Genomic DNA, 14670 nt, shown 5'->3' with positions numbered 1-14670 from the left:
CTGACAGTGTAGCACTCCCTCAGTACTGCCCCTCCGACAGTGCAGCACTCCCTCAGTACTGCCCCTCCGACACTCCCTCAGTACTGCCCCTCCGACAGTGCAGCACTCCCTCAGTACTGCCCCTCCGACAGTGCGGCACTCCCTCAGTACTGCCCCTCCGACGGTGCGGCACTTCCTCAGTACTGCCCCTCCGACAGTGCGGCGCTCCCTCAGTACTGCCCCTCCCTCAGTACTGCCCCTCTGACACTGCAGAGCTCCCTCAGTACTGCCCCTCCGACAGTGCGGCACTCCCTCAGTACTGCCCCTCCGACGGTGCGGCACTCCCTCAGTACTGCCCCTCCGACAGTGCGACACTCCCTCAGTACTGCCCCTCTGACACTGCAGAGCTCCCTCAGTCTTGCCCCTCCGACAGTGCAGCACTCCCTCAGTACTGCCCCTCCGACAGTGCAGCACTCCCTCAGTACTGCCCCTCCGACAGTGCGGCACTCCCTCAGTACTGCCCCTCCGACGGTGCGGCACTTCCTCAGTACTGCCCCTCCGACAGTGCGGCGCTCCCTCAGTACTGCCCCTCTGACACTGCAGAGCTCCCTCAGTACTGCCCCTCCGACAGTGCGGCACTCCCTCAGTACTGCCCCTCCGACAGTGCGACACTCCCTCAGTACTGCCCCTCTGACAGTGCGGCACTTCCTCAGTACTGCCCCTCTGACGGTGCACTACTCCCTCAGCCTTTCCTCTCCGATGGCGCGCCGCTCCCTCAGTCCTGCCCCTCCGACAGTGAGGCACTCCCTCAGTACTGCCCCTCTGACAGTGCGGCACTCCCTCAGTACTGCCCCTCCGACAGTGCGGAGCTCCCTCAGTACTGTCCCTCCGACAGTGCGGCACTCCCTCAGTACTGCCCCTCTGACAGTGTGGCACTCCCTCAGTACTGTCCCTCCGACAGTGCGGCACTCCCTCAGTACTGCCCCTCTGACAGTGCGGCACTCCCTCAGTCCTGCCCCTCCGACAGTGCGGGGCTCCCTCAGTACTGCCCCTCCGACAGTGCGGCACTCCCTCAGTCCTGCCCCTCCGACAGTGCGGGGCTCCCTCAGTACTGCCCCTCCGACAGTGCGGCACTCCCTCAGTATTGTACTGGGAGTGTCAGCCTTATTTTTTGCACAGGTCTCTGGAGTGGGACTTGAACCCACAACCTTCTGACTCAGAGGTGAGGGTGCTGCCCACTGAGCCATGGCTGATGTTGACATAAGCCGACTGCTTTTGCACACATGCCCTGGTGTTGGTGCCATGTAAGGGATTAGTGAACCAGTCGGCCTGCTCGAGCGTGCTGTGAAACCAAAGCTGTTTATCTTAAGATGGCTCCTGTGGTAAGAAGTATTTATCTACTTGCTTCGTCATATCGCTTCATTCTGAGAGAAAGAAAGACTTTCTGAGTATGCTCACGGGTTTGTAGATCTGTTGAGTTGTGGGTGGTTCAGCCAGTCACGTAATGTTCCCAAGATTCAATTAGCACATAAGTACATAAGAAATAGGAGCAGGAGTCGGCCATATGGCCCCTCGAGCCTGCTCCGCCATTCAATAAGATCATGGCTGATCTGATCCTGGCCTCAACTCCACTTCCCTGGCCGCTCCCCATAACCCATAAGTTCATAAGAAATAGGAGAAATAAAACCCCAGCCAGTTGGGTTCGGGGGATCCACGATGAGGTATGCAGTTGTGAGCCTGGTGGATGAACTGGTAATGTGTAGTGTGATTGTTAAACCTTTGTTAATAAACCAACTCGTTCTTAATAGCAACCTCGACCAGGCCAACATCCCCAGCATTGAAGCACTGACCACACTCGACCAGCTCCGCTGGGCAGGGCCACATTGTTTGCATGCCCGACACGAGACTCCCAAAGCAAGCGCTCTACTCGGAGCTCCTTCATGGCAAACGAGCCAAAGGTGGGCAGAGGAAACGTTACAAGGACACCCTCAAAGCCTCCCTGATAAAGTGCAATATCCTCACTGACACCTGGGAGTCCCTGGCCAAAGGCCGTCCTAAGTGGAGGAAGTGCATCCAGGAGGGCGCTGAGCACCTCGAGTCTCGTCGCCGAGAGCATGCAGAAACCAAGCGCAGGCAGCGGAAGGAGCGTGCGGCAAACCAGACTCCCCACCCCTTCCCTCAACGACCATCTGACCCACCTGTGACAGGGAATGTGGTTCTCTTATTGGAATGTTCAGTCACCTGAGAACTCATGTTAAGAGTGGAAGCAAGTCTTCCTCGATTTCGAGGGACTGCCTATGATGATGATGAAGTTACTATGAATTCTTAAGCGAAGAACACGTGAAGTAAATACATTACAACTTTGCGTTTGTAGAGCGCTGTATTTCAGGGCCATGAATCGCCTTGACGTGCCATTCACTTCTGTTCCGCCTGTGTCCAGCATCAGACAGCTGCGTGTTTTGGTGGCAGCTGTTGTGTTTGAGCGGTTTCGAAGAGTTTGGGTGTTTGGCAGTGAACAGGTGCACAATCTCCAGCGAGGCTTCAGATTACCGTGCACCTCCTCTGGCTCTTCAATTGGTCTGCGAGAATATCATTTACAACTGGGGGAGGGTAGGATGCGGAATTGAGTGGCGCAGAGGATTGGAGGATACAAATATTTTGTGGGGGGTTGGGGTGTCGCCGGACTGGGAGGTACTGTGGGTCAGCGAGCACAGGGGGTGATGGGTGAGCGGGACTGGGTGTGGGTTAGGACACGGGTCAGCGAGCACAGGGGGTGATGGGTGAGCGGGACTGGGTGTGAGTTAGGACACGGGGCAGCGAGCACAGGGGGTGATGGGTGAGCGGGACTGGGTGCGAGTTAGGACACGGGGCAGCGAGCACAGGGGGTGATGGGTGAGCGGGACTTGGTGCGAATTAGGACACGGGGCAGCGAGCACAGGGGGTGATGGGTGAGCGGGACTTGGTGCGAATTAGGACACAGGGCAGTGAGCACAGGGGGTGATGGGTGAGTGGGACTTGGTGCGAATTAGGACACGGGGCAGCGAGCACAGGGGGTGATGGGTGAGCGGGACTTGGTGTGAGTTAGGACACAGGGCAGTGAGCACAGGGGGTGATGGGTGAGCGGGACTCGGTGCGAGTTAGGACACGGGTGCAGCAAGCACAGGGGGTGATGGGTGAGCGGGACTCGGTGCGAGTTAGGACTCGGGGTAGCGAGCACAGGGGGTGATGGGTGAGCGGGACTCGGTGCGAGTTAGGACACGGGGCAGCGAGCACAGCGGGTGATGGGTGAGTGGGACTTGGTGCGAGTTAGGACATGGGTCAGCAGAGTTTTGGATGACCTGAGGTTTACAGAGGGTGGAAGGTGGGAGGTCGGTCAATTGAGCACTGGAATAGTCGAGTCTGGTGCATGAAACACAAAAGGTTAGTATGCAGGTGCAGCAAGTGATCAGGAAGGCCAATGGAATGTTGGCCTTTATTGCAAAGGGGATGGAGTATAAAAGCAGGGAAGTCTTGCTACAGTTATACATGGTATTAGTGAGGCCACACCTGGAATACAGCGTAAGTTTTGGTTTCCATATTTACGAAAGGATATACTTGCTTTGGAGGCAGTTCAGAGGAGGTTCACTCGGTTGATTCCAGAGATGAGGGGGTTGACTTATGAAGATAGGTTGAGTAGGTTGGGCCTATACACATTGGAATTCAGAAAAATGAGAGGTGATCTTATCGAAACATATAAGATTATGAGGGGAAAAGATGGATGCAGAGAGGATGTTTCCACTGATGGGGGAGACTAGAACTAGGGGGCATGGTCTTAGAATAAGGGGCCACCCATTTAAAACTGAGATGAGGAGGAATTTCTTCTCTGAAGGTTGTAAATCTGTGGAATGCGCTGCCTCAGAGAGCTGTGGAAGCTGGGACATTGAATACATTTAAGACAGAAATAGACAGTTTCTTAACCGATAAGGGATAAGGGGTTATGGGGAGTGGGCAGGGAAGTGGACCTGAGTCCATGATCAGATCAGCCATGATCGTATTAAACGATGGAGGCTCGAGGGGCCGTATGATCTACTCCTGCTCCTATTTCTTATGTTTTTATGGAGGTGACAAAGTTTCCATCCATTGTCCTGGTATTTACCTCGTCTAAATGTTGGCCTTCATAACTCTCCACAGGCTGGGGTGGCACTACACTAAACATTGCTCAGGGTTCGGTTTGATTGAGCTACAGATTCCCCCCCCCCTCCCTCGTCATATTCATCACCGCCTGCACACCCCCCCCCAACATCCATTGCTTCTGTCCTGCCCTCACGACCACAATGTGATTACATCCGGACTCGGCGACATCAGCATCCTTCTTGCAGGACTCCCCTACCCCACCCCCAGCCTCCACCCCCTCCCCCCAGGCACCGTAAGTTGTTTTAAATTTTAAATTCAGTGTGTCAGCTGTGGCTCAGTGGGCAGTTCTCTCGCCTCTGAGTCAGAAGGTTGTGTGTTCAAGTCCCACTCCAGGGACTTGAGCTCAAAAGTTTAGGCTGACATTCTCCATGCAGTACTGAGGGAGCGCTGCACTGTCGGAGGGACAGTACTGAGGGAGCGCTGCACTGTCGGAGGGACAGTACTGAGGGAGCGCTGCACTGTCGGAGGGACAGTACTGAGGGAGTGCGGCACTGTCGGAGGGGCAGTACTGAGGGAGTGCGGCACTGTCGGAGGGGCAGTACTGAGGGAGCGCTGCACTGTCGGAGGGACAGTACTGAGGGAGCGCTGCACTGTCGGAGGGACAGTACTGAGGGAGTGCGGCACTGTCGGAGGGGCAGTACTGAGGGAGTGCGGCACTGTCGGAGGGGCAGTACTGAGGGAGCGCTGCACTGTCGGAGGGACAGTACTGAGGGAGTGCGGCACTGTCGGAGGGGCAGTACTGAGGGAGTGCCGCACTGTCAGAGGGGCAGTTCTGAGGGAGTGCGGCACTGTCGGAGGGGCAGTACTGAGGGAGCGGCGCACTGTCGGAGGGGCCGTACTGAGGGAGCGGCGCACTGTCGGAGGGGTAGTACTGAGGGAGCGCCGCACTGTTGGAGGGGCAGTACTGAGGGAGCGGCGCACTGTCGGAGGGGCAGTACTGAGGGAGCGCTGCACTGTTGGAGGGGCAATGCTGAGGGAGCGGCGCACTGTCGGAGGGGCAATGCTGAGGGAGCGCCGCACTGTCGGAGGGGCAGTACTGAGGGATCGGCGCACTCTCGGAGGGGCAGTACTGAGGGAGCGCCGCACTGTCGGAGGGGCAGTACTGAGGGAGCGGCGCACTGTCGGAGGGGCGGTACTGAGGGAGCGCCGCACTGTTGGAGGGGCAGGACATAGAAACTTAAAAAATAGGTGCAGGAGTAGGCCATTTGACCCTTCGAGCCTGTACCACCATTCAATAAGATCATGGCTGATCATGCAACTTCACTACCCCACATTTACCCAATCCTTTCAATCACCTAATCCAATAGAATTGAATTCCATTTGCCACTTTTTAAGCCCTTTCCCATCTTTCCAATATCTCGCTGGAGCTTCCTTTGGTCTTCTAAAAAATTAACTATGTCTCCTATTTAGTATCAGTAAATTTGGACACTACTCCGTCTCGGCCTATATACAAATCATTGATCGGCAAAATGCACATAAGTGACCCCAGAACTGAAACGTGTGGACACCACCACTCACTTCCAACCATCCTGAATACCTGCTATTAATGCCTACACTATGGTTTCATCCTTCGAACCAACTTTTATTTAAGTTTGCTATCCTTCCTCTAATTCCATACCCCTCAATCTCCCATGGTACTTTGTCAAAGACTTTCCTAGTCCATGTAAACCCCATCCGCTGCATTTACCTCCACTACTACATCCAATACCTCCTCAAAGATTCTGAGATTTGAAATCCATACTGCCTCCTATTTTCTCTTTATCTAGATACATGGTAATTTCAGCCTTAATTTAAGGCTCTAAAATTTTCCCTGATCATGGTTGTTAAACTAAATGGCCTGTAATTATCTGGATTAGCTCATCTCCCTTTTTAAAAATGAGTACTACATTGACCGTTCTCCAGTTCTCCAGTACACAGCACAAGGATTGAGGGAGCGCCGCACTGTCGGAGGGGCAGTACTGAGGGAGCGCCGCACTGTCGGAGGGGCAGTACTGAGGGAGTGCCGCACTGTCGGAGGGGCAGTACTGAGGGAGCGCCACACTGTCGGAGGGGCAGTACTGAGGGAGCGCCGCACTGTCGGAGGGGCAGTACTGAGGGAGCGCCGCACTGTCGGAGGGGCAGTACTGAGGGAGTGCCGCACTGTTGGAGGGGCTGTACTGAGGGAGTGCCGCACTGCCGGAGGGGCGGTACTGAAGGAGCGCGGCACTGTCGGAGGTGCTGTCCTTCGGATGAAACGTTAAACCGAGGCCCCGTCTGCCCTCTCAGGTGGATGTATAAATCCCCTGCCACTATTTTGAAGAAGAGCAGGGGAGTTATCCCCGGTGTCCTGGGGCCAATATTTATCCTGCAATCAACATCAGTAAAATACAGATTATCTGGTCATTATCACATTGCTGTGTGTGGGAGCTTGCTGTGCACAAATTGGCTGCCGCATTTCCCACATTACAACAGTGACTACACTCCAAAAGTACTTCATTGGCTGTAAAACGCTTTGGGACGTCTTGTGGTCGTGAAAGGCGCTATAGAAACGTGACTCCTTTCAGTTGATGTTATAAAGAGGAACTGCTTCAAGGCTGTCCAATTTGCCACAGATAGTCAGCAATTAAAGGTTTTAGTTTGAACAGATTTTGGGACAAAAGCAGAACTTTTTTTTGTTTGTCAGATGACAGCACGCAATGGTCAGCAGATCTGTGCGGCGATACGCATGGGACATTGCGGGTGTGGCCGTCATGTGAGAACTCAGCATTGCGTAAAACCGCATTTCACATACCCTTTGAGATCCGAGTCCAAATAACTAATTTTACTGCATCCTTTGCAAGTATACGATTAATTAAGCTCATAAAATATGGCAGGGCCTCTTCAGAATGGCCTTGGCTGTGACGTGAGACTAAGAAAAAAAGAATCTTTCACGACCTCATGATGTCCCAAAGCACTTCACAATCAATTTACTGTTGTATTGTGGGAAACGCAGCAGCCAATTTGCGCACAGCAAGCTCCCACACACAGCAATGTGATAATGACCAGATAATCTGTATTTTAGTGATGTTGGTTCAGGGATAAATATTGGCCCCAGGACACCAGGGAGAACTCCCCCTGCTCTTCTTCAAAATAGTGCCATGGGATCTTTTACGTCCACCTGAGAGAACAGACAGGGCCTCAGTTTAACATCTCATCTGAAAGGCTGCCCCTCCGACAGTGCTGCACTCCCTCAGTACTGCCCCTCCGACAGTGCGGCACTCCCTCAGTACTGCCCCTCCGACAGTGCAGCACTCCCTCAGTACTGCCTCTCCGACAGTGCGGCGCTCCCTCAGTACTGCCCCTCTGACAGTGCGGCTCTCTCTCAGTACTGCCCCTCCGACAGTGCGGCGCTCCCTCAGTACTGCCCCTCCGACAGTGCAGTGCTCCCTCAGTACTGCCCCTCCGACAGTGCGGCTCTCCCTCAGTACTGCCCCTCCGACAGTGCAGTGCTCCCTCAGTACTGCCCCTCCGACAGTGCGGCTCTCCCTCAGTACTGCCCCTCCAACAGTGCAGTATACCGATGCCAATTTCTGGGCCTCAGTTCCTTTATGAGCCACAATTAGTGAAGTGTCCTTGCACCCTCCATAAACTTGAGGTGATCCAAAACTCTGCAGCCCGTGTCCTAACTCACACCAAGTCCCACTCACCCATCACCCCCTGTGCTTTCTGACCTATATTGGCTCCCAGTCCGGCAATACCTCGAGTTTAAAATTCTCACCCTTGTTTTCAAATCCCTCCATGGCCCTCACCCCTCCCTATCTGTAATATGCAGGCCACATAGTTCGCATGCCAGATACAAGACTCCCAAAGCAAGTGCTCTACTCGGAACTCCTTCATGGCAAACGAGCCCCAGGTGGGCAGAGGAAACGTTACAGGGACACCCTCAAAGCCTCCCTGATAAAGTGCAACATCCCCACCGACACCTGGGAGTCCATGGCCAAAGACCGCCCTAAGTGGAGGAAGTGCATCCGGGAGGGCGCTGAGCACCTCGAGTCTCGTCGCCGAGAGCATGCAGAAACCAAGCGCAGGCAGCGGAAGGAGCATGCGGCAAACCTGTCCCACCCTCCCCTACCCTCAACCACTGTCTGTCCCATCTGTGGCTCTCGTATTGGACTGTTCAGCCACCTAAGGACCCATTTTAAGAGCGGAAGCAAGTCTTCCTCGATTCCGGGGGACTGCCTATGATGATGATGATGATGAATCTCCTCCAGTCCCACAACCCCCCGAGATGTCTGCGCTCCTCTAATTCTGCCCTCCTGAGCATCCCTGATTATAATCGCTCCACCATTGGTGGCCGTGCCTTCTGTCGCCTGGGCCCCAAGCTCTGGAACTCCCTCCCTATACCTCTCCGCCTCTCTACCTCTCTTTCCTCCTTTAAGATGCTTCTAAAAACTGTCCTCTTTGACCAAGCTTTTGGTGGCCTGTCCCTAATATCCTTGTGCAGCTTGGTGTCAAACTGTGTCTGATCATCCCTACGTGAAGCGCCTTGGGACGTTAAAGACGCTATCCAAATGCAAGTTGTTGTAAAGTAATTGTAGAGCTCACAAAAGAGTGCAGTAAAATACTGGTACTGGGGCTCAGCGTTGAAACAATGCCTGAAACAGGAGTTTGCACAATTCTGAATGATGAAAAAATGATGTCATTGACGATGTTGAATGCCTTTCTCCGCGTGACTGCGCTGCCATTGGTGTGTGCAGTCACGTGACAAGCCCACGGAAAATATCGCTGGTTCTGCTTTTGTTCTTTGTTTATCTAAACTGAAACCTTTAAGCGATGACCGTTGTAAGCAAACCAAACCCTGCGGGCAGAATTTAAGGCACTGTGCTTCAATCAGACCGTTTGTGCGTTTCAAACTGCAGTCACCCTGTTTACCTTGTTGCATTTTTTGTTTATATTTGTTCCTGGGATGTGGGCGTCGCTGGCAAGGCTGGCATTTATTGCCCATCCCTAACTGCCCCTTGAGAAGGTGGTGGTGAGCCGCCTTCTTGAACCGCTGCAGTCCGTGTGGTGAAGGTGCTCCCACAGTGCTGTTAGGGAGGGAGTTCCAGGATTGTGACCCAGCGACGATGAAGGAACGGCCGATATATTTCCAAGTCGGGATGGTGTGTGACTGGGAGGGGAACGTGGAGGTGGTGGTGTTCCCATGCGCCTGCTGCCCTTGACCTTCTAGGTGGTAGAGGTCGTGGGTTTGGGAGGTGCTGCCGAAGAAGCCTTGGCGAGTTGCTGCAGTTTATTGCGTCGACCTGAGAGAGCAGACAGGGCCTCGGTTTAACGTCTCTTCCAATACACGGCACCTCCGACAGTGCGGCACTCCCTCAGTACTGCACCGGGAGTGTCAGGCTAGATTTATGTGCTCAAGTTTCTGGAGTGGGACTTGAATCAAGGTGATTGGTTGCATTATCATTCGGTTATAATACCTCGGTGTGTAAAAAGGGGCTGAAATTGCCCCACTCAGAGAGGCTTGTTAGCGCCTCGAGGGCAGACGGAGGCCAGAGCGCCCTCCCCCGGAATTGCCCCCAGGGAGGGTTTCGGCCGGGCTAGCGGCCTGGTGCCCAAGAAGGGTGTTCGTGCCAGGCTGCCTGTTGGTGACCCAGCCGAACCTGGGGCACAATTGTCAGGGCTGACCAGGCAGTTGGCCGACAATAAAAACCACAATGGGGTCTCCGGCAGCGCCCACCCTCCCCCCTTTAGTGGCAGCCCGCGTCACCAACCAACGAGGACCAACAGGCACCCACACAAAAAAACTGTCGGAGTTAACCGGCTGGTGGCGGGGCCAGTTCCGCGGGGCAATTCCGCCAAAGGGATATTTCCCGTGGGGCAATTTCGGGAAAGGGTCGCCTCTGGTCGGTAAGGGGTCCGCGCGTGTACGCCGTGGTGGGAAAACGGGCGGAGCGATCCGCTACACCGCTCCACCCCCTGAGCAAGGGCAATTTGAAAAATGGCGGCTCCTCCGCGGCGAGTTGGTGACCAATCTGCGCCGGCCCATCGCCGCCGCGGTTAGGCGCTCAGAGGCCTTGTCAGGAGCGCCAATTTCAGTCCCGAGAATTAGTGGGCCATCAATATCAGACAGTCACTAATAAACCCAATGGGGAATTCAGGAGAAACCTCTTTACCCAGAGAGCGGTGAGAATGTGGAACTCGCTGCCACAGGGAGGGGTTGAGGTGAATAGTATCGATGTATTTAAGGGGAGGCTGGATAAACACATGAGGGAGAAAGGAATAGAAGGATATGGTGATGGGAGGAGATGGAGAGGGGTGGGAGGGGGCTGGTGTGGAGCATAAACCTCGGCACGGAGCGGTGGGACATAAACCCCGGCACGGAGCGGTGGGGCATAAACCCCGGCACGGAGCGGTGGGGCCCAATGGCCTGTTCCTGGGCCGTACACTCGATCTAATTCTCCTGTATGTGAATGTCTATCTGTCTTTCCCCGCCATTCTCCAGGTACGAGTATCACTGGGCCGACGGAACGAACATTAAGAAGCCGATTAAATGTTCCGCACCGAAGTACATTGATTACCTGATGACCTGGGTCCAGGACCAGCTGGACGATGAGATGCTCTTCCCGTCCAAAATAGGTAAAAGGTCAAACCAGGGGGGCAAAGGTCACTTCTGGCTGCAGCAATTTATTTTTGGTAAACTTCGATGGCCTGGCAGTTAGAAAATAAAAATGTTGGGGTGAATTTTGCAAGATGTACGGGGGTGGTGGGGGATTGTAGGGGAGAAATTGGGGTCACTTGCGCCTCCCGTAATGCCCCAACGGGTTTAAGAACATAAGAAATAGGAGCAGGAGTCGGCCATATGGCCCCTCGAGCCTGCTCCGCCATTTAATACGATCATGGCTGATCCGATCATGGACTCAGCTCCACTTCCCCGCCCGCTCCCCATAAACCAATTATCCCCTTATCAGTTAAGAAACTGTCTATTTCTGTCTTAAATGTATTCAATGTCCCAGCCTCCACAGCTCTCTGGGGCAGCGAATTCCACAGATTTACAACCCTCAGAGAGAAGAAATTCCTCCTCATCTCAGTTTTAAATGGACGGCCCCTTATTCTAAGATCATGCCCTCTAGTTCTAGTCTCCCCCATCAGTGGAAACATCCTCTCTGCATCCACCTTGTCGAGCCCCCTCATAATCTTATACGTTTCGATAAGATCACCTCTCATTCTTCTGAATTCCAACCTACTCAACCTTTCCTCATAAGTCAACTCTCTCATCTCCGGTATTAACTTGGTGAACCGTCTCTGAGCCTAGGTGCGGTGCCACTAACGACTGAAGTTTAGCGGTGGTGGTAACCGGTAACGCCCGTCCCGCTGCGCCGGCGTTGACGACATCATCACCGTGCGCAGCGCCCCCTTTTCGCCTTGGGAGATTCACGGAGTGCGTACACGGCGGCCGATCGCTCGCGGGGCGCTGGTTAAAGGGGAGGTGTCGTGTGCCGGAAAAAAAATCCTGCCGGCTTACCGGTGGCGGCCAGCTGCCTCCCGGAACACGGGGTCCTTGCCACGATCCGGTCTACCCAATACTGCCAGGCTGATGCCACGGCCCCCCCACTCCCCGGTGGTCCCGGAGGGGACCCACAGAGTCGGCAGCTTGGCCCTCCCCTTTAATGAAGGGAGAGGACCCCCTTCTACCCGGAGACGCTAGGCCCCGCTCCCGCCCCACTGGCGCCCCCGAGGCGAAGTGTTGCGCGCCATGTACAGTAGACACCTAAAGTCGCTGGAGAGATACCACCAACGATGTCTCCGCAAGATCCTACAAATCCCCTGGGAGGACAGACGCACCAACGTTAGCGTCCTCGACCAGGCCAACATCACCAGCATCGAAACACTGACCACACTTGCCCAGCTCCGCTGGGCAGGCCACATTGTCCGCATGCCTGACACAAGACTCCCAAAGCAAGCGCTCTACTCGGAACTCCTACACGGCAAGCGAGCCCCAGGTGGGCAGGGGAAACTTTACAAGGACACCCTCAAAGCCTCCCTGATAAAGTGCAACATCCCCACCGACACCTGGGAGTCCCTGGCCAAAGACCGCCCTAAGTGGAGGAAGTGCATCCGGGAGGGCGCTGAGCACCTCGAGTCTCGTCGCCGAGAGCATGCAGAAACCAAGCGCAGGCAGCGGAAGGAGCGTGCGGCAAACCAGTCCCACCCACCCCTTCCCTCAACCACTGTCTGTCCCACCTGTGACAGGGACTGTGGTTCTCGTATTGGACTGTTCAGCCACCAAAAGACTCATTCTAAGACTGGGAACAAGTCTTCCTCGATTCCGAGGGACTGCCTATGATGATGATGATGATGATGGTCCCTCTTCTACCCGGAGACGCTAGGCCCGGCGTACTCCGCTCCTGCCCCGTTACCGCCCCCGAGACGGAGTGCCGCGCGTTTTTTCTGCGCTCCCCTTCCTCTCAGGGGAGGTAACCCCAATTACGCGGGGGGGGGGGAAGGGCTCATAAAATTCTGACGGGGTTAGACAGGTTAGATGCAGGAAGAATGTTCCCAATGTTGGGGAAGTCCAGAACCAGGGGTCACAGTCTAAGGATAAGGGGGAAGCCATTTAGGACCGAGATGAGGAGGAATTTCTTCACCCAGAGAGTGGTGAACCTGTGGAATTCTCTACCACAGAAAGTTGTTGAGGCCAATTCACTAAATATATTCAAAAAGGAGTTAGATGAAGTCCTTACTACTAGGGGAATCAAGGGGTATGGTGAGAAAGCAGGAATGGGGTACTGAAGTTGCATGTTCAGCCATGAACTCATTGAATGGCGGTGCAGGCTAGAAGGGCCGAATGGCCTACTCCTGCACCCATTTTCTATGTTTCTATGTTTCTATGAATCGCGTCTCGCGGATGTAGACGGGGCGGTAACGAATTTCCCGGTCTAGTTTAATTGGAGATCACAATAATTTGACATTTTTTGTGTCTGTTGCACTGACCAAATTGTTTTAGTAATCCAATATTCCAGCATTGTAACAACTGTTGGACGTTGTAAGCATTCATTGCGCACAGCGAACTATAAAGCGTTGGCGCACTGATCCTGGCCAATTCCAATCACAGTGTCGTATTTAGGCAGCGCTGTAGACAGTGAGGAGACATTTACATCCTGGACACGGCTACAATGCTTCACAGACATTTCATTCTGTTTAAATGTGCAGTGGCTGTTGTTGCTTTATCTGACAATGTCGCCACCAACCAATTTTCAGACACACAGCGATCCCACGAACAGCAGTGAGACGGATCGCCAATGATTCACGTTTGGTTAGAATCAGAGAGTAGCGAAGTAGGCCACTCGGTCCGACTAGCCTGTTCCAGCTCTTTCAAACAGCGATCTTTTTAAAGTCTTTCAGCCAATCTGAGGTGCCTTGGAGATGTTTCCTGCGTTAAAGGCAATATGTAGATGATGACCAAGAGGGATTAGTTGGAGGTTGCTGGTTTAATAAGGAGACTCCCCGGATTAATGATTGTCCGCAATGTTCCCCCGAAGGGGCGCAGGGCGCTGACCAATCGCGAGGCCCCGCGCAGGACGCTGACCAATCGGCAGGTCCCGCGCAGGACGCTGACCAATCGCGAGGCCCCGCACAGGATGCTAACCAATCGCGAGGCCCCGCGCAGGATGCTGACCAATCGCAAGGTCCCGCACAGTATGCTGACCAATCGCGAGGCCCCGCGCAGGACGCTGACCAATCGCGAGGCCCCGCGCAGGACGCTGACCAATCGGCAGGTCCCGCGCAGGATGCTGACCAATCGGCAGGTCCCGCGCAGGATGCTGACCAATCGCGAGGTCCCGCGCAGGATGCTGACCAATCGCTAGGCCCCGCGCAGGACGCCGACCAATCGCGAGATCCCGCGCAGGACGCTGACCAATCGGCAGGTCCCGCGCAGGACGCTGACCAATTGGCAGGCCCCGCGCAGGACGCCCACCGGCTCCTCACGCAGCAAGACATTCTGGGCAATACACGATCACACAGCAAATTTAAAGGGACCATGCACAAAGGAAAATTAGAGTGAATATCGACTGTCAGCTGTGTCTCAGTGGGTAGCACCCTCACCTCTAGGTCAGAAGGTTGTGGGTTCAAGACCCACTCCAGAGACTTGAGCATAAAAATCTAGGCTGACACTCCCAGTGCAGTACTGAGGGAGTACCGCACTGTCGGAGGAGCAGTACTGAGGAAGTGCCGCACTGTCGGAGGGCAGTACTGAGGGAGTGCCGCACTGTCGGAGGGGCAGTACTGAGGGAGTGCCGCACTGTCGGAGGGGCAGTACTGAGGGAGTGCCGCACTGTCGGAGGGGCAGTACTGAGAGAGCGCCGCACTGTCGGAGGGGCAGTACTGAGGGAGCGCTGCACTGTCGGAGGTATCGTCTTTTGGATGAGACGTTAAACGGAAGCCCCGTCAGCTCTTTTGAGTGGACATATAAGATCCTGCGGCATTATTTCGAAGAAGAGCAGGGGAGTTCTCCCCGGTGTCCTGGGGCCAATATTTATCCCTCAACCAACATCACTAAAA

At 54.6% G+C, this 14670-nt stretch overlaps 1 protein-coding gene across 2 annotated transcripts in view; it reads left to right on the top strand.

The window, feature by feature from the left end:
- Positions 1–14670, top strand: part of LOC139235079 (MOB kinase activator 1B) — a 63535-nt gene that overhangs the window by 44472 nt on the left and 4393 nt on the right. For both annotated transcript variants that reach the window (XM_070866219.1, XM_070866227.1), the window contains exon 4: positions 10613–10746. In XM_070866219.1, the coding sequence (XP_070722320.1) occupies positions 10613–10746 (134 nt within the window). The remainder of the gene's footprint in view (positions 1–10612; positions 10747–14670) is intronic.

This window comes from Pristiophorus japonicus, chromosome 2 (genome assembly GCF_044704955.1).
Source record: "Pristiophorus japonicus isolate sPriJap1 chromosome 2, sPriJap1.hap1, whole genome shotgun sequence".
NCBI lineage: Eukaryota > Metazoa > Chordata > Chondrichthyes > Pristiophoridae > Pristiophorus > Pristiophorus japonicus.
The sequence above is the reverse complement of the archived record's forward strand: the minus strand, read 5'-3'. Positions and strand labels throughout refer to the sequence as shown.